General features: G+C 35.8%; 1 protein-coding gene across 5 annotated transcripts in view; it reads left to right on the forward strand.

The window, feature by feature from the left end:
* Positions 1 to 20,576, forward strand: part of DNAAF4 (dynein axonemal assembly factor 4) — a 70,626-nt gene that overhangs the window by 21,062 nt on the left and 28,988 nt on the right. For all 5 annotated transcript variants that reach the window (XM_047864660.1, XM_047864658.1, XM_047864657.1 and 2 more), the window contains exon 4: positions 6,385 to 6,616. In XM_047864660.1, the coding sequence (XP_047720616.1) occupies positions 6,385 to 6,616 (232 nt within the window). The remainder of the gene's footprint in view (positions 1 to 6,384; positions 6,617 to 20,576) is intronic.

Below are 20,576 nucleotides of genomic sequence, written 5' to 3' on the forward strand. Positions count from 1 at the left end.
CTCAATACCCATCACCCACCCTCTCCTCCCTCCCACCCCCCATCAACCCTCAGTTTGTTCTCAGTTTTTAACAGTCTCTTATGCTTTGGCTCTCTCCCATTCTAACCTCTTTTTTTTCTTTTTTCCTTCCCCTCCCCCATGGGTTCCTGTTAAGTTTCTCAGGATCCACATAAGAGTGAAACCATATGGTATCTGTCTTTCTCTGTATGGCTTATTTCACTTAGCATCACACTCTCCAGTTCCATCCACGTTGCTACAAAAGGCCATATTTCATTTTTTCTCATTGCTACGTAATATTCCATTGTGTATATAAACCACAATTTCTTTATCCATTCCTCAGTTGATGGACATTTAGGCTCTTTCCATAATTTGGCTATTGTTGAGAGTGCTGCTATGAACATTGGGGTACAAGTGGCCCTATGCATCAGTACTCCTGTATCCCTTGGATAAATTCCTAGCAGTGCTATTGCTGGGTCATAGGGTAGGTCTATTTTTAATTTTCTGAGGAACCTCCACACTGCTTTCCAGAGCGGCTGCACCAATTTGCATTCCCACCAACAGTGCAAGAGGGTTCCCGTTTCTCCACATCCTCTCCAGCATCTATAGTCTCCTGATTTGTTCATTTTGGCCACTCTGACTGGCGTGAGGTGATACCTGAGTGTGGTTTTGATTTGTATTTCCCTGATAAGGAGCGACGCTGAACATCTTTTCATGTGCCTGTTGGCCATCTGGATGTCTTCTTTAGAGAAGTGTCTATTCATGTTTTCTGCCCATTTCTTCACTGGGTTATTTGTTTTTTGGGTGTGGAGTTTGGTCAGCTCTTTATAGATTTTCGATACTAGCCCTTTGTCCGATATGTCATTTGCGAATATCTTTTCCCATTCCGTTGGTTGCCTTTTAGTTTTGTTGGTTGTTTCCTTTGCTGTGCAGAAGCTTTTTATCTTCATGAGGTCCCAGTAATTCACTTTTGCTTTTAATTCCCTTGCCTTTGGGGATGTGTCGAGTAAGAGATTGCTACGGCTGAGGTCAGAGAGGTCTTTTCCTGCTTTCTCCTCTAAGGTTTTGATGGTTTCCTGTCTCACATTTAGGTCCTTTATCCATTTTGAGTTTATTTTTGTGAATGGTGTGAGAAAGTGGTCTAGTTTCAATCTTCTGCATGTTGCTGTCCAGTTCTCCCAGCACCATTTGTTAAAGAGGCTGTCTTTTTTCCATTGGATGTTGTTTCCTGCTTTGTCAAAGATGAGTTGGCCATACGTTTGTGGGTCTAGTTCTGGGGTTTCTATTCTATTCCATTGGTCTATGTGTCTGTTTTTGTGCCATGTCCTCCATCATTTCTAATGAGGAATTAGCCTTATTTGTATTGTCATTTCCTGTACGTGATGAGCTGTCTTATTCTTGCTGCTTTCAAGATTTTCCTTTGTTTGGCTCTTGTATTAACTTAGCAGTTTCACTAAGTTGTATTCAGGTATATCTCTGTGTTCATTTTACTTTGGTTTGTTGAACTTATTGGAGCTATGGATTCATGTTTTCATCAAATTTGAGAAATTTTTATCAATTGTTTTCTGAAACATTATTGATTGAAAAGTATACATTTTATGGTGGCTCAGTCAGTTGAGAATCCAACTCTTGATTTCAGCACAGGTAATGGTGTCACAGTTGTGGAATGGAGCCCTGCATTGAGCTCTGCTCTGGGCATGGAGCCTGCTTGAGATTCTCTATGTCCCTCTCCCTCTGCCCCTCCCCCACTCGTGTGGGTGAGCATACTCTCTCTCAAAAAAACAAAAAACAACAACAAAAAAAACCCCTTTACATTTAGTTAATAGATTATAGAAATTCTGGGTCCTGTTGTATTTTTTTGTTTGTTTGTTAGTTTATTTATTGAGGGCTGTTTATTTTTTAGTAACTTGCCTGTACTTTAACTGTGAAATCAGTCTGGTCTCCTTTGTAGTACACAATTGCTGATGTCTCTGCTAAGTTTTTTAATTCTTATTCTTTAGGCTGGCTTCCTTAGAAGTCTTTCCTGTGTCTGCATAGCTTAATTGTTAGCTAATGATATGGGCAGAGGTGGTAAAGGCTACCACCCTTTGCTGATTGGTCTGTGGGTAGGTTTTAGAATACATTCAAAGTCGGAGCCAGTTTTCAACTCTTTGTTGGTTTCACTTTTTTTTTTAAATTTTATTTTTAATCTCTACACCCAATGTGAGGCTCAAACTCAGGACCCCGAGGTCCAGAGTCACCTGCTGTACCAACTGAGTCAGCCAGGCACCTCACCTTGGTTTTGTTTTATGCCAGGCTTTCTCAGGTCTTCCTAATAAATACATACCTTTCCATTTAGCCAGACTTGTAAGCTTTTCGTAGACCTTCTGTGGTTTTCTCATTTACATGATCTTCCTATTAATTTTCTGACTAGTTAGGCACTTATCCTAACCAGGACCTCTACCAACTTCAAAATTTCCCTCTTTATTCACAATGAAGTCCATCACTTTTATCCACCAAATCCATGGGTTTTTGCTGCCCCACCCTGAAATGAGTCCACCCTTTTTGCCAACAAAGCTGTTGCATTCTTTTTGCTAGCTTTATGTTGGCAGAACTGCCAGTCTCATTATTCATGCTGGCAGTGGGTGGTCTGGAGCAACCTCAGGCAGACAGGTCTAGCCTCCCACTGTTCTTACCTGTAACTTTAGCATTTATTCTAGAGCAAACACTTCTCAATTTGCAGGCTGTCTTTGGTTAGTTTCCTGTGCTCCAGAATGGTTGTTTTGGATAGATTTGTCCAGCTTTATACTTGATGTTTGTGTATGGGAATTGTATGTGTGTGTGTGTGTGTATGTATGTATGTATATATATATATATATATATATATATATTTTTTTTTTTTTTTTTTTTTTTTTTTTTTTGCAGGTAATTTTTACATTACTTACAAAGCTCCCTAAGAAGTTTTGGTGGTATTTTGATTAGATCTACATTGACTCTATAAGTTAATTTTCAGAATATCAACATATTTACATTGAGATTTCTCTCTAGGAACATGGCATTTATCTCCATTTATTTGGACTTATCTCTCAGGAAAATTATTTAACATACATATAGGATTTACTTTGTTAGTAAATAGCTTTGTTAGTAAATACTTTGTTAGTAAATAGCTTCTTTGTTAAGCTTATTCTTAGGATTTTTAAAGTTTTTTTGCCAATTACTAATGCAATGTTTTTTTCCAATGTATTTTTCTAATCGTTTACTGCCAGTTTGTAGGAAGGTTAGTTTTTATGAGTTTGTATTAGTTGATCTTGTGTATAATTGTCTTGCTGAACTTACTTTCCTTATAGTTCTAATAGTTTGTCAGTTTGTTATTTTGGTTCTTTCAGGTAATCTAATTATTTGCAAATAATGACAATTTTATTTCCTTATAATCTGTACTTAAATTTCTTGTTTTTAAAATTCTATTGTATAGGCTACGATCTCTAGGAAAATAGTACAATAGTAGTCATGCTGGCTTAGTGACTTTGCTAGAAATATATCTAATGCTTTACCATGAAGTGTGATGTTATATGAGTCCTTTTTAAGTAAAATTTTTCTTTTATGCCTAGTATCAACGGATATTTTGGCATGTAATGAAATTAAATTGTTTTTTCTTTTTTCATTTCCTTGTATGATAAATAAGAAATAATGGTATTTGATCAAGATGCATTATAATTTTAATATTTTCCTCAATTCAGTTTGCTAATTTTATGATTTTTGCATGTAATTCATAATAGAGATTGGTTTATAAAGAACAATGCCTTAATAAACCAGACATTCATTCCAAATTAAAAGAAATGTAGATGGGAGCGCTTGGGTGGCTCAGTTAAGCTCTGTGCTGACAGCAGGGAGCCTGTTTCAGATTCTCCTCTCTCTCTCTCTCTCTCTCTGCCCCTCCCCCACTCATGCTCACATGCACTGTCTCTCTCTCTCTCTTTTTCAAACATAAATAAATAAAATACACATTAGGGGAAAAAAAAGAAATGTAGATGTCCCCATCTTCAGTCCCCTTCTGAGTTTTTCTGTTTACTATAGTTTATTATTAAAGCCTTTCTTTAAGAGGTATGTTTCCCATATCATATTTTTTTTAACAAAGGAACTTCAAGGATTGTTTAACATTTGTTTGTCTTTCTCTTTGATATATTTAGTCTCTCTTTTCCTTTTATTGTAAGCTTTGTGGTGTTCTTCATGTTTTTCTCTTCATTCTAGTCCCTTCTGTCACCTGCTCTGTAAAGCCTTTCTTGGCCCTTCCTCTTCCCCATTTCTCCCTGAAGAGTTAGCCTTTTTTAAAAAGTATAGTGTATTATAAATTAAATCATAAATGTATATGTGTATATATGTATGTATGTGTATTTCTATATGTATGTATATATATGTATATACATATGTAGTTCTCTTAGTTATATCTTTGCTATAATACCATAATTTTCCTGTTACTTTTGGTTATAAGGGTAGTCTCATTTTTGGTAGTTAAGGCTTAGTCTTACATGTTTTTAAAAACTTTTCAAAATTCACTTCACTTGTAGAGATTCTGAGGGATTAAGGGCGTTCTGACTGCACATACTTTTCCCTTCTTCCTTGTGTTGGGGCAGAGAGGAAGGAGAGGAAAAAAGGCAAACATAATATTTAACTGGGTGAAGTTGTCATCTTCTCCTTTTGGGTTGTGGCTGTCTCTGGCTAACAGTGATTGGTCATCATGCCCTGTTGTCGGTCATTTAAAGGCTGGCTCGTTGCCACACGTAAGATCCTTCCTGGCCCAACCTTTTGGCAGCTCTCTGAACTTAGAACATGCAAAAATTACCATCTTTTGTGCTTAGTTTAGGCCTTATGTGCAATTCTCGGACTATAGGAAACTCCTGTTCAGTACTCCGTGAAATTTATTTTGAAGTCAGTGTTCCACGATCCAGTAGGAAAATAACAGTCTTCCAGAAGAAGGTATTAGGTCATGGAGATATTACAGAATACCTCTTCAGTGCAGTTTCATACTTAGAATGTTTATTCTGTATTCTGAAATAATTCAGCTTCTAGGAAACTCCATCTCAGCATGTTATTCTAGAGCTGTGCCAAATGTAGTATTTAAATGTAAATTAAGTCTCCCTCTCTCTCTGACCCTCCCCCATTCATGCTCTGTCTCTCTCTGTCTCAAAAATAAACGTTAAAAAAAAATTTAAAAAAAGAAATGTAAATTAACTTAAATTTACGTTAATGAAACTTAAATAAAATAAAAATTTAGTTTTTCAGTCACATTAGCCACATAAAAAAACCTTTTTTTGAGTTTACGTATTTATTGAGAGAGAGAATGCAGTCGGGGATGGGGCAGAGAGAGAGAAGAGGGAATCCCAAGTAAGCTCAGCACCGTTATTGCAAAGCCTGATTCAGGGCTCAGACTCAAAAACTGTGAGATCATGACCTGAGCTGAGACCAAGAGTCTGTCACCTAACCAACCGAGCCACCCAGGCACCCCACATTAGCCACATTTTAAGTACTTCATTAGCCACATACAGCTAGTGGCCGCTGTATTGAATAGCACAGAACATTACCATCATTGAGAAAAGTTCTGTTAGATATTGCTTCTTTAGACAATAGAGTCAGGATATTTTTGTAACCATAGGAAAGTCAGAGATACATGGTCAGTCATTTACACCAACCAGTTAGGCTTTCACAGGCTTTTTTTTTTTCTTTCTTGCCCATATGAAGGAATTTTATAAGAGGGAAAAAGAGCACACTCCTGTATGATGCACTGCTTTCAGATTCATCTGATAGTTAGCTTTTCTTGTGGAAGCTTCAAGTAACTGCTACTGCAAACATATTCGCCAGCAACAGCATCCAAAGTTCAAAGATTTCTACCCACCAGAGACAAATTCCCTAGTTCATCCTTCCTGTTTCCTTTCTTACTATTCCCTTATTTCTCAGGTGAATGTAGGCACAACTTCAGTCCCAAGACAAGGTAAGGCTGGCATACATAGAAAGGCGTGTGTGTGTGTGTGTGTGTGTGTGTGTGTGTGTGTGTGTGTGTAAATTTTGGAACAAGTGACTTGTTTTTTAGAAAAAAACAATTTTTTTTTTACCAAGCCCTTAGATATCATTTAATTGAATGCCTGCCCCCATTTTACGTATAAGTAAACTGAAGCTAGAGAAAATGATTGCTCAAGATGGTATCAATAGTTAATGGTAAATCTGGAGCCAAAACCTGTGTTCATTGACATACTAAATCATTTGCTATTCCCATTTTAATTTTTTATTCACTACTAACAATTGCTGCAGATTCAATGACAAGAATTTAGAGGTAAGACTATTATAATGCAGTTTTTATTTTTAAAATGTTGCTTTTTACATGTTTTAAAGTTTTGGTAATTGTAATTTTTACAGATTGAAGAAGAGGAGAGGAAAAAAATAGAAGATATGAAAGAAAATGAACGAATGAAAGCAACTAAAGAATTGGAAGCCTGGAAAGAATGTCAAAGAAAAGCTGAAGAACAAAAAAGAATTCATAGAGAAGAGAAATTCTGTGAACAAGAAAAGCAAATTGAAGAAGAGAGAAAAAAATTAAAACATAAAAGCCATACTAGAATTTCAGCATCTAGAAATCTTGCCACTAAAGGTACAGTGATTAATATTTTCTGGGAAAGTGGGGCCTGTTGGTGAAGTGTATGTGTCACTTTTTATTTTCATAATCTATTTACACTATTAGGTCATTATTTTGGTATATAGAGAATAAGTACTATAATATAAAGGCTAAGGTGAAAGATCTATTTCTTCTTTTAGGAAGTAGTGACATTTTCAAAATACAATGAGCAAGGATTCAGTGTTGGTTTTGCTTGTGTGCTTCATTTTGAAATACATGCAAGTGTTGTTAAATACGTGTTTAACTCAGGTCCAAAAAGACTTGGAGTGGACTAGCAGCACCAGGAGCATTCATTTATTTCTTTAGAGATAAGAAACTAGGAATCTCATTAAAATACATTTTCGTCACATGACTGAGGAACATGAGTACCCTTACACAAATTTAGTTGTAAGCAAACAAGGGTTTTCCTGGCCTTCGATCCTGATGTGTTTAGAAATAGGTAAAAGAACATATTTCTTTATTGAAAGCTAAGAGTTTGATTTTATCTGATTTTAGAATATTAAACTTTGCTTTGGGTATATTTCGTATATTTTGTAAAAGGAACATTTTGTAGCAAAATCACTTATGTAATAACAATAATTAACCATTATTGGGTGATTTCTCTATGCCAGGTGATTTTTATTGATTGTGTGACTCAGTCTTCACAGCAACACTTTGGGCTAAGTGCTGCTATTCTTATTAGAGGAAATAGATATTCAGAAATGATAAACTACCCAATAAGTTAACTTGTGGGATTTGAGCTCTATACTCTTTCTTCTAGGCTATATGTCTTTACCTCACTTTAAGTGAGGTTGAGTGTGTTGAAAAGTCATTAAATGATCCTATGATTTAAGAACCATGATTATTCCCATTTTCCAGGTGAGAAAAGGCATAGAGAGTATTACTAGCCCAAGGTAACACTGCTCATAAATGGTAGAGTCAGAATTTGGACTCAGGTGATCAGGCTCCAGAGTGGGTTAAGACCATTGTTGTGTTATATTGCTACACAGATAAAACAGGCAGATTAGCCATGTTCATTATTTGATTCATAACATATTTTGGCAGGGTTTGTTTGTATGAAGGAGACATTTGCAATCAGAAATGTGTTAGGGAAGAAGTACTCAAAGTGTATAATACTGGTTTGAAAAAATAATACCTTTTAAATGTTTGTTGCCTAGCATCCCAAAGCCTTAAAATAACTTTGAAGAGTGACTCAGTTTGTGCTTGACCAAAATATTACTAATGAAGAAATAGCAAAACCTTGGAGGTTTTAATTACCAGTTCCATATTATAAAGCACATCCCCCTAATTTTATCTCTTAATGTGAATCTAGGAGTCTATACTGTGATTCAGTTACTTTGCAGGGCATAGGAGTTAAATGTGTGTGTGAGATCCATGCTCTTCTTGGACCTAGAACTTCAATATTGGGTGATGTCATTTTGTTGAAAACTACTTAGTATTTTATATTAAGGTGATTATAGAAGTAAAAAATTTCCAGAGGCACCTGGGTGGCTCAGTTGGTTAAACATCTGACTTGAGCTCAGGTCATGATCTCCTGGTTTGTGAGTTTGAGCCCCACTTTGGGCTCTGTGCTGACATCTCAGAGCCTGGAGCCTGTTTCGGATTCTGTGTCTCCCCCTCTCTCTGCCCCTCCCCTGCTCATACTCTGTCTCAAAAATAAACAAACATTTTTTAAAAATTAAAAAAAAAAAAAGAAAGCCCTTATCTCATAGAGATACCTACTGAAATATGTATGGTTAAAAAAAATATGTCTGAGATTGGCTTCAAAATAATATGTGAAACTAGATAGAAGATGAAGTGATATTGGCCAGGAGTTGATAATTGAAGTCAGGTCATGAATGCATGATGGTTAATTATTCTATTCTGCCTACTTTTATATATGCTTGAAATTTTTTATTATAAAAAAATAAGGAACAAAGCATATTGAATTATTTTTATAAACAAAGTAATTTTAAATTAGTAAAACAAAAAAACCTCATTTCCCCCGCCTGTCTTGTAACTCGATGTAGCCAGGTGACAAGCTCTGGCTGATGATATGCAAAAAGAAATCTGCTAAAGATTTATAGAAAAGTATTACTCCTTTCTGCTTGCTTCTCCTTTCCTTTTCCTACGTAAGATGAAGGTCTTTGCAGAAAGTTCATTAGCTATCTTGAGACCACAAAGAGGCAAAATACACTAAGAATGATGGAATAGGGAAGAAGAAGGAGCTTGCAACATTAAAGACATTGGAAAGCCAGTACCTCTGCACTGGACTACCTTCTTACCTTCCTTCAAGCTTGTTAAGTGAAAAACAAAAACAAAAACTCATTCTTGGTTAATCAACTGTAGTCGTGTTTTCTCTTCACACAGCTTAGAGAACTTTTGACTGATAGAAATGGATAATGTGCAAATTTGGTTTAGCATTTGAAAATTATTCAATGTAATTAAGAATATTAACACAGTAAAGGAAAAAACATATGATCATTTCACTATTGCAGAAAGGCATTTGATAAAATCCAACACCCATTTATGAAAAAAATTTCTCAGCAGATTAGGAGTAGAAAGGTACTATTTTACTTTAATGAAGTCCTTTTACAAAAAAATGTATAGTAAGCTTCATGTTTATTGGTGAATTAATGAATGCTTTGCCCTGCCCTGTAGGTCCAAGATCAAGGCAAGCATGTCTAGTTTCACTGATTGTTTTCAGCATTGTACTGGAGGTCCTAACCATTGCATTACGACAAGAAGAAGCAATGAGAGGCATGAAGATTAGACAGAAAGAAGTAAAACTTATTTGTAGATGACACAATTGTATATGTGGAAATCCCTAAGAAATATGAAAAATGACGACTAGAACTAATAGGTGAATTAATAAATTCAGGATATAAGTCACTTAAAATTTTATTTACCAGAGGCAAACAACTGGGAAATTACATTTTAATTTATTTATAATAACATTAAAAGAGAAAATATGTAGGAATAATTTAACAAAAGAAGTGTAAGGTCACATCACTGAAAACTACAGAAGGATTGCTGGGAGATATTTTAAAAGTCCTAGCTAAATGTAGTGATAGAACATGTTCCTGAATTGGAAAACTCAATGTTCGGATGTCAGTTCTTTTTTTTTTTTTTTAAATTTTTTTTTCAACGTTTTTATTTTTGGGACAGAGAGAGACAGAGCATGAACGGGGGAGGGGCAGAGAGAGAGGGAGACACAGAATCGGAAACAGGCTCCAGGCTCCGAGCCATCCGCCCAGAGCCTGACGCGGGGCTCAAACTCACAGACCGTGAGATCGTGACCTGGCTGAAGTCGGACGCTTAACCGACTGCGCCACCCAGGCGCCCCTATCAGTTCTTAAACTCATCTATAGATTCAATGCAATTCCAGTAGAAATCCCAGTAATCTTTTTGTAGAAATTGACAAGCTGATTCTAATATTTATGTGAGAATATAAATCACCTAGAATAGCCAAATGAATTTTTAAAAATAAGAGCAAATATGTAGGACTCACACTACCTGATTTGAAGACTTAGCGTCAAGCTACAGTAATCAAGACAAGATGAAATTGGTGAAAGACAAACACAAGTTCAAAAGAACAGAATACAGAGACCAGAAATAGATCCACACACGTATAGTTCAATTATTTTAACCAAAGGTAACAAGATAATTCAATAGGTAAAGGAAGGTCTAGAACAAATGAATATCTTTATGGAAACAAATGAGGGTAGACTCTTACCTCACTGTGTACATAACACATACATAAGAAGACAATCCAATAAACAATTGGATGAAAGATTTGAATGAACTTTTAACAGAGGAAGACATATGAATGGCCAATAGACATATGAAAAGATATTCAAATTATTTGTTAGTAAGGAAATGCAAATTAAAACCACAATGAGAGGGACACCTGGGTGGCTCGGTTTGTTAAGCCTCTGACTCTTGATTTTGGCTCAGGTCATGATCTCACAGTTTGTGAGATAGAGCCCCATGTCTGGCTCCTCACTGACGGCTTGGAGCCCACCTGGGAGTCAATCTCTCTGCCCCTTCTCTATGCTTATGCACATGCGCATGTGTGCCTGCTGTCTTTTTCCCCCTCTCAAAATAAGTAAATTTTAAAGCCACAGTGAGATACAGTACACAGCACATATCCACTAAAATGACTAAAACAGAAAATTAAAGACCATCAACACAAGTGTTATTGAGGGTATGCTGCAACTGTAGCTCTTGTACACCAATGGTAGAACTATAAAATGGTACGACTACTTTGGACAAGTTTTTGGCTCCTTCCTTAAAAGTTAAGTACATACCTATCATGTAACTCAGACATCCTTGTCTTCAGTTTTTACACAAGAGAGAGGTATACACCTAAAGACTTGTATTCAAATGTTTATGGCAACTTTATTCACAGTGGCAAGAAACTGGAAGTGATGTTCATCAACAGATGAGTGAATAAACAAACTCTCATACATTCATAAAAATGAAATACTACTCTGCAATAAAAAAGAGAGACCAAACCAGTCCATACTGCATGAAATTGTAGGAAATATTAACCATTCTATAATAACTGACAGCACATCAGTGGTTATCTGGGGCCAGAGGTAAAAGGAAGGGATGAACTTCAAGTGGCCATAGGGGACTCTTGGAAGTGATAGAAACTTTCTGTCTTGATTATGATTGTGATTTCATGGGTGCATACATCTGTCAACTCATTGAATTAATACACTGTAAAATTAGTACAGTTTACTGTACATAAATTATTTCTTAGTAAAATTGAATAGAGTATATTGGAAATACTTCTAGGCAGAAAAACATCAAAGTGCACATGATTTTCTCAAGTTCTTCTTATTCCTCAGTTATGCTTATGGCCAGACATAGTGAAGCCTCCATTTGAGGGTCCTGGCCCTCATACTATTGTATTTATAGGAGACTGGGAAAGGGAATCATTGAACGTCTAATTAATTAACTATGGGGACTTCCTTATCTTGTTAGAAGGAGTTCTGTTACTGGAATCAGCCTGTTCTGTTGATGTAGTTTTGACTTGCTCGGTAAGCTACTAAACGCGTTGTAGAGGGAGAGATGAGACTTGAGGCCAGGTTAATTTGTCCCTTTTCAACTTGGAAAGGTAGGGCAAATGTAAGTCTGGAAAAAAAAAAAAGATTGGTTGAAAGTGTGTAAATAGAGTTTCACTACCAGATCTCTTCCTCATCATGACAGAAGATTGGGGGTTTCCTTTCTGCACAGTTGTAGACTAAGATTCTTCTGCATTGAAAATGCAGAGATTGAGTGAAAACCTGCATTGTGAAAATCTTAGTACTTATTCAAGGGATCCCCATGCACATGTACATATGCATGCACAAGCCTAGTGTACCTGGGATGCAGATTGGAGAATTCCTCTACAGGGAAGCTAGTGAGTGTAGGATGAAAAAATCCCGCCATTTGTAATGGCCCAGCTAGTTCACCCTGCTAAAGCTGACTAGCCAACAGATGTATACAGACCTTCCAGTCAGAATTTTTATACTTTATCTCTAATTGATGGTGACAGCCAAGACAAAGAAAAATGCAACTTGGAACAGCCAAGTAATGCAGGGAACAGAAGAAAACTTCACTATAATGTCTTCAAAGAAATGAAAACATATATTTTTTAAAGTTTATTTATTTATTTTGAGAGAGAGAGTGGGGGGAGGGGCAGAGAGAGAGAGGGGGAGAGAGAGAATCCTAATCAGGCTCTGCACTGCCAGCACAAAGCCTGACATGGGGCTTGAACACATGAACTGTGAGATCATGATCTGAGCCAAAATCAAGAGTCAGATGCTTAACTGACTCAACCACCCAGGCATCCCCAAAACAAATTTTAATCATTAAACAAGAACAAGAGGCTACAGTGAAGAATACTAAGAGAATACAACAGTTTGGAAATTTAAAATGTGATAAAAATTTTAATTGTAATCAAGTGGTTGGAATATACTTTATAATTTTTTTCAGAAAGTAGAACAAAAGGACAGATTTAAAGTAGAAAAGATAAAACAATCAGAGTGTCCTTCCAAGATGTTCAACATTCAAATCATAGGGGTATAAGGAAGAGAGAGGGAAAGACAGAGGAAATAATTTTTTAATGTTACAAAAATTCTGAAAACTTTAATGAATTGCCATGTTGAAAGAGTCTATCAGGTCCAGCATGGTAGATTTTGTAATATTCATGCCAAAGCACTGATGAACACATTACCAGAAACTTTAGCACCCTTTAGACAAAGATTTGCAAGCTTCCAGAGAAGAGGAGCAGATCATGCACAAAGGACTGGAAATGTTGGCATCTGTCCTCAACCTCAGCACTGGAATCCTGAAACATGGATCAGTGCCTTCAAAATTCTAAGTGAAAATAATTTTCACTATGAAATTCTATACCCAGCTTATTAATCAGGCATGAGGCAAAAATAAAAACTTTTCAGACATGTAAATTCTTAAAATATTTATACACTGGGAATTATACCTTTTTTCTTTTTCTATTCTTCAAAATAGTTTGCTTTCACTAACAAATATCTGCTGCTCAAACGTTTAGTAAAACTACCCCTAATATGTCTAGGCATAGAAGTACATTTAGTTTCTATAATAGTTAGTGATTTCCAGATTTTCTATTTTTTTGAAGTCAATTTTGATAATTTCTTTTCTAGGAAATTGTGCTTATCGCCTTTTCAAATTTGTTTGCATAAGGTTTCTCTTACTTATCTCTATCTCTAATTATAACATAATTATCTCTATTTATTTCTAACACCATTTTATTTTTCCTTGATCTACTGTTGTAACATTTTGTAAACTTTATTAGTCCATTCAAAAAAGCAATTTTTGGTTTTGTTGATCCTTTTTATAGTTTCTTTGTTCTCTATCCCATTAACTCCTGTGTGTTCTCTTAGTTTCTTTAGTTTTCTCTATTTTTTGTCCAACTTGTTTCCATTAATTTTGTAATATTTTAATACATGCATGTTAAGTTAAATTTTTTTCCCTCTTAAATACTATGTTAATACCAAGTCACCAAGTCTTGGAATCTTGTGTTTTTGTTCTTGTTTAATTGCAAATATTTTGTAACTCATCATTGTTTTTTCCTTTGGCCCTTGAGTTACAAGGGAGTTTTTGTTTGTTTTGTTTTGGTTTTAGTTTCCAAATGTATAGAATGGAAGTGACTATAATTCTCATATGTAAAATTTTCTGAATCATTGTTTATAAATTATAGTTTATGATATGTATTTGTGGTGTTTAAAAAAATTTTTTTTAATTTTTAATTTTTGAAAGAGACACACACACGCACACACACACACGCACACACACACAGAGCATGAGCAGGGGAGAGGCAGAGAGAGAAGGAGACACAGAATCTGAAATGGACTCCAGGCTCTGAGCTGTCAGCAGAGTCTGATGTGGGGCTTGAACCCACAAACTGCAAGATCATGACCTGAGCTGAATTCAGATTCTTAACTGACTGACCACCCAGGCACCTCTATTTTTGTTTATCCTGAGGCTTTCTTTTAATAAACAATGGGACACTTAGATTTATTATTATAAATAAAAATACACTTTTGTCTTAGGATTTTCTTCTATCTTCGTGATTTATATTTACCAGACTTTCTTTTTCGTTCTTTTTTTCTGTTTTTCTGCCTTGGATTTAAAAAGTGTTCTTAATTACTTTCTTTTCTTTCTCCTAATTTGAAAGGTACGTATTCTATTTTCATTCTTTGAATGATTAATATTAATTTTTTTGTATATGTTTTGGCATATAGATATAATTCCAATTACTATATTTTAACATGCATACTAAACAAAGTTTTAAGGTTAATCTCTACCATACTTGTAAATATTACAAGGAAATTTAGTATGCAAATTATAGTTATACACATCTTCTATGTTATTGTCTAAATATTTTAGTCCACTTTTTTGAGAGGCAGGGGGATCAGTTGACTTCACTATATTTTTAAATCCCTAAATTTAGTCATTACTGTTAGTGTGGGTTTTTCTCCACTAATAGTCATTACTATTTAGATTGATGCATATTTACTGATGTTTTATTTGTCTTTGCTTCTTGTGTTTCACTTCTTTGTGGGTCAAACTGCCTTCCCTTTGATAATAAATCCTTGGGGGCACCTAGGTGGCTCAGCTAGTTGAGTGTCCGACTTTGGCTCAGGTCATGATCTCATGGTTCCTGAGTTCCAGCCCTACATTGGGCTCACTGCTGTCTGCACAGAGCCCACTTCATATCTTCTGTCCCCTGCTCTTTGCCCCTCCCTCACTTGCGCTCTCTCTCAAAAACAAATGAAACATTGAAAAAAAACCTTTATATGAAAGTAAATCCTTTAGTAGTTCTTTAATGAAGATTTATAGGTGTAAGTTCAATTATTGTCTTTATATTTTAAAAAATGTTTTTAAATTTGTTTATTTTGGAGGAAAGAGAGAGAGAACACACGTGGGCGCTTGCGAGAGCAAGCACACAAACAGGGGAGGGGCAGAGAGAAGGAAAGACAGAATCCCAAGCAGGCTCCACACCGTAAGTGCAGAACCCAATGTGTGGCTTGAACTCATGAACTGCAAGATCATAATCTGAGCCGAGATCCTGAGTGGGATGCTTAACTTACTGTGTCACCCAGGCGCACTGATTATCTTTATATTTTTACTTGTTGAAGGATGGTTTGGCTGGTTGTAGAATACCACATCGTAGTTATTTTCCATCAGTAATTTAAAGATATTTTTCTATTACCTTTTGCCTTCTAATGTTGCTGAGAAGTCTGCTCTTGATCTAGCTATTGATCCTTTATAAGGTAATCCATCTTTTGTTTCTGGTTGCTTTAAAATTCTTCACTTTGGTGTGGTTCAATTTTATTAGTCTCAGTGCAGTTTTATATTTGTTTCATAATGTCAGAACTTGGAATTTACTTTTATTAAAGAATGTATGTCTTCAGTCAGTTCTAGGAAATTCTAAGTTATTGTCTTCAAATATCACCTTTCTCAGTTTTCTTTATATTTCTTAATTGCTCTGTTATCCTCAGATCTCTTTGAGTTTGCAGATTTTCTTCACCTGTGCTTAATGTGCCGCTAAACTTGTCCTAAATGTTTTAAATTTCAGTGACAATATTTTTCATTTTAGAAGTTCCTTTTTTTGTTTGTTTTGCTTATTCTTTTGTCATTTTTGTTTCTTGTTTGTGCTTTTGTCATTAGTTTCTTAGTTTTTCATTATGGATTTAGCTTGTTTTTGGTCTTTAAATAAACATGTTTAAAATTATTATTTTAATCTCTTCCGGATTATTCTATTTTTTCAAATTCTTAGGAAGCCATTCCTCCTGTTTGTTGTGTCTGGTAACTGTCCTTCATACTGGATTGTTTCCTTATGTGACTTATGTGTTCATCTTCAGTAAGGATTTTTTGTTCAATGGGTGCATATAAAAAAAAACTCAAGTGTTGTGGTTTGTGGAAGTAAGAGTTGTTCACAGGAATACCTGGAGTTTTGATTTCTCACAAGAGACATTTTTTTTCTCCTCCTGTCCAAAGCCCTAGGAAGAACAGGCTTTGCTTTCCTAGACCAGTGGATGGAGATTTTATAAGTATCCTTTTTAAAAAAAATTTTTTTTAATTTTTATTTATTTTTGAGAGAGACAGAGACAGAATGCAAGTGGGTTAAGGTCAGAGAGAAAGGGAGACACAGAAGTAGAAGCAGGCTCCAGGCTCTGAGCCTGACGCAGGGCTCGAACTCACGAGCTGTGAGATCATGACCTGAGCCGAAGTCAGATGCTCAACCAACTGAGCCACCCAGGCGCCCCTATAAGTATCCTTTACACTAAGAATGCAGCCCTTCTAAGCTTCTAGTTTCATTTCCAGCTTCCTACTTCTGTAACTATATCAGCATTAAATTTCCAGCTTTTAGTCTTTATATATGTATTTTGGATATAGATATAGATATATTTCTAAACAACTTTTTTTTTTAAATTTTAGTTAACAGTGCAATATTGGCTTCAGGAGTAGAATTCAGTGATTTATCACTTATTTTTGTTTTAAGTTTATTTTTTAATTTATTTTGAGAGAGAGCTAGAGAGCAAGCAGGGGAACAGCAGAGAGAGAAGGAAACAGAATCCCAAGCAGGCTCTGCTCTGTCAGCACAGAGCTTGATGCCAGACTCAAACTCACAAACCATGAGATCATGACCTGAGCCAAAATCAAGAGTTGGATGCTTAATCAACTGAGCCAACCAGGCGCCCAATTCATCACTTACATACAACATCCAGTGCTCATCATAACAAGTGGCCTCCTTGATACCCATCATGCATCTAGCCCATCTCCCACCCACCTCCCTCCCTCCAGCAACTCTCAGTTTGTTCTCTATCATTAATAGTCTCTTGTGATTTCTTTCCTTCTCTCATCTTCCCCCCACTTCCCATATATTCATCTATTTTGTTTCTTAAATTCAACATATGAATGAAATCATAAGGTATTTGTCTTTCTTTGATTGACTTATTTCACCTATCATAATACATTCTAGCTCCACCCACGTCATTGCAAATAGCAAGATTTCATTCTTTTTGATGGTAAGTAATAAAATATTCCATTGTATGTAAACATTTTTTTCTCTAACATTTATTTATTCAGAGAGACACCGAACGTGAACAGGGGAGGGGTAGAGAGAGTGGGAGACACAGAATCTGAAGTAGGCTCCAGGCTCTGAGCTGTCAGCACAGAGCCGGACATGGGGCTCAAACTCACAAACTATGAGATCATGACCTGAGCCGAAGTTGGTCGCTTAACCAACAGAGCAACCCAGGTGCCCCTCTGCTGCTTTGTTGTTGGTGTATAGAAATGCAACAAATTTCTGCACATTGATTTTATATCCTGTTGTCTTTGCTGAATTCACGTAGCAATTTTTTGGTGGAGTCTTTCGGGTTTTCTGCATAGGGTATCATGTCATCTGCAAATAGTGAAAGTTTGACTTCTTCCTTGCCAGTTTGGATGCCTTTTATTTCTTTTTGTTGTCTGATTGCTGAAGCTAAAACTTCCCATACTATGTTAAATAGTAATAATGAGAGTGGACATCCTTCTCTTATTCCTGAACGTAGGGGGTCCAAACAGCTTTTTGTCAGCTTTTGAATTACCTGACTATAAATCTCTGATAAGATTTTTTCTTTGCTTACTTTTTGAACTGAACTGTATATTTGAACCTTTGTTTATTTGTTATACTTTTATCAAGGATTTTATGTGTATATAACATTTTATCTGGAAATTGTTTGTAGAAGTGTCTAAAGCCTTTAACTTATGCTTCTATAAACAGAAAGCTAATTTCTTTTTATTTTGTTGTTTTACTATTTGTCTTATTTTACCATAAGATTTTGGAGGCTAGATACCCTATTTTTATAATGGATACCCTATTTTTAATTTAACTAGTGGTTGGGGCCCCTGGGTGTCTCAGTCAGAGGAGCATATGACTCTTGATTTTTGGCTCAGGTTATGATCCCAGGGTTGTGGAGTTGTGTTCTGCATTCATGCTGAGTGTTGAGCCTGCTTGAGATTCTCTGTCTCTGCTCCTCCCCCCTGCTTCCGTGCATGGAGCTCTTTCTCTCTCAGGAAAAAAAATAAAAAGGTAACTAGTGGTCACTTTAATGTTTTTCATAAACATTAAAAAAATTTTATTTTAGCAAAATTAGTAAGAAAATATTTTTTAATTTCTCATTATGGAAAAGAGTGCTTATTTCCTTCATGTTCAGTATTCTAGTAATCATTAGTAGTATTATACTGAAGTTAGATGCTTCATTTTAACTTTTTATTCTGCTTTCCTTCTGTTGTACTAACATTTAAGAATCTTATTCATAAATTTTTAATGTTTTCTCCACTATTTAGAAAATCCATGCTTTCCATTTTTACTATTAAGTTCCCTATGTTTGGGTTCTTAATTTCATTTCTCCATGTTCTGGAACATTTCTTTGAATATATTACAGTAAAACCTTAGACTGTGAATAACTTATTCTGTGAGTGTTCTGCAAGACAGGCAAACATTTCTAATAAATTTTAACGTGATACATGAGTGATGTCTTGCAATATGAGTTGTACATGATGCCGAATGTCACATGATCACAACTGAGCCAATGGTCCTCTCTGGCTGCAGAATTGTGGGTGATTGTCTACCATGCTCAGATGCTCTATCTCATGCAGTAGTGTTTGGCAGAAATCAGATTTTTCAGAATGTTGCAAGGTGCCCACAACTGGCACTTGTGTATTTTTCTTCACTTCAAAGCACCTACAGACAGTCCTTTGCTTTCCATACAACCGTAAACTTAGGAATGTTTTGCTTTATTCTAAGTCAGGCTGCTGGCAGATATAGACCCTTTCCTCTGCTGCCTTATTGCCAGTTACATTAAATACAGTACATGACAAGAGTTTGTCGATGCTGTACTGTAGTCAACATCCATATGTGTATATACAATGGCCCCAATGCAGAAAAAGATTCCATTGAGCCAATAGATAGCAGTGATTTCTGTTAATGATAGTGAAAGTCGTCTTACACAATAACCCTCCTCTCTCTTGTTTCCCTTATACTAGCCACGAAGGTTTTCAAAAGTAAGTGCAGGTTAATTTATTTTTCTTTTTATTGTATATTTTATTTATTATTTTGTATTACATTATGGTATTATAATCATTTTCATATGAGTATTTTTGGGTTGTGGAATGAATCATCTGAGTTTCCATTATTTTTTATGGGGGAAATTTGTGTTGATATAGAAGTGCTTTGGATTATAAGCAAATTATGCTCACAAACCAAGATTTTACTGTCTTTGGAAAAGATGGCTAAGTAATATATTCACTTAGTTCTACATATCTAGGAACATCTTTTGCTTTTATAAGTAAACAATAATTTACTTGGATATAAAATTCTTGGGACATTGTATTAGATAGTTAAAGCTAATTGTTGTAATAAGGAGATCCAAGTTACAGATCAAATAAGACAGAAATATAGTTCTCCATAATCTAATACTTGTTATGTAACAGTGATCCTTGTAGGCCTGATAGATGACTTTGTTCTATGTGGCCATCCAGGCTGGTGGGGCCGCCTCTGTTATTACCTCATTTGTCTTCAATCTCTGGATGCTGCAGTTGGCGTTGTTTTTTAGCCAGTGGGAAATGGGAAGAGAAGTCCACAGCAAGCACATGTACCTATAAGATGACGATCCATAAGTTGTATACATCACTTCTATTCAGATTTTGTTGTCTCAGATTTGGCATATAGTCACACATAATTTTTATTTAACTTTATTATTTTGAGAGGAAGAGCTCACATGTGAACAAGGGAGGGTAGTAAAGAGAGGAGGAGAGAGAGAAACCCAAGCAGGCCTCGCACTGTCAGCGTGGAGCCTGGCTCAGGGCTTGAACTTCCCAACCATGAGATCATGACCTGAGCCGAAATCAAGAGTCAGAGGCTTAACCAACTGAGTAAACCAGGAGCTCCAATCACATCTAATCTTAAGGGAGGCTGGGTTATATCGATTCTAGCCTGACATAGTCATGTACCTAGCCTAGAACTCAAATTCTATTTCTAAAAGGAAGAGGAGAGAATGGCTAGGATACTGGAAGATAGCTGTCTCAACTACAGACATCTATAGAAAACTTGCAGTCAAATTTTTGTTAATGTTGCTTTCTTGTTTGTTTGAGTCCTTATTTTTTTCCTCCTTGCCCCCTTCCTCCCTCTCTTGGAAATGTCAATTTAGGCCATTTTCCAATTTTTTAATTTAGAAGGTTTTTTTTTTCTTATTTGTTTGTATTTTATAACAAAGATATTACTGTCATATTTGTGAAAAATCTGATTTTCTTTAAATTTTTGATATTTGCCTTTTCTGTGTATCATGCTTTTGGTACTTTTGCAGTTTTTAAACCTAATTTTCCTTCCTTTTAATCATATACTTTATATTCTAACACGTAGGGGTGCCTGGGTGGCGCA

The sequence above is a fragment of the Prionailurus viverrinus genome, chromosome B3 (assembly GCF_022837055.1).
Source record: "Prionailurus viverrinus isolate Anna chromosome B3, UM_Priviv_1.0, whole genome shotgun sequence".
Classification (NCBI taxonomy): Eukaryota; Metazoa; Chordata; class Mammalia; order Carnivora; family Felidae; genus Prionailurus; species Prionailurus viverrinus.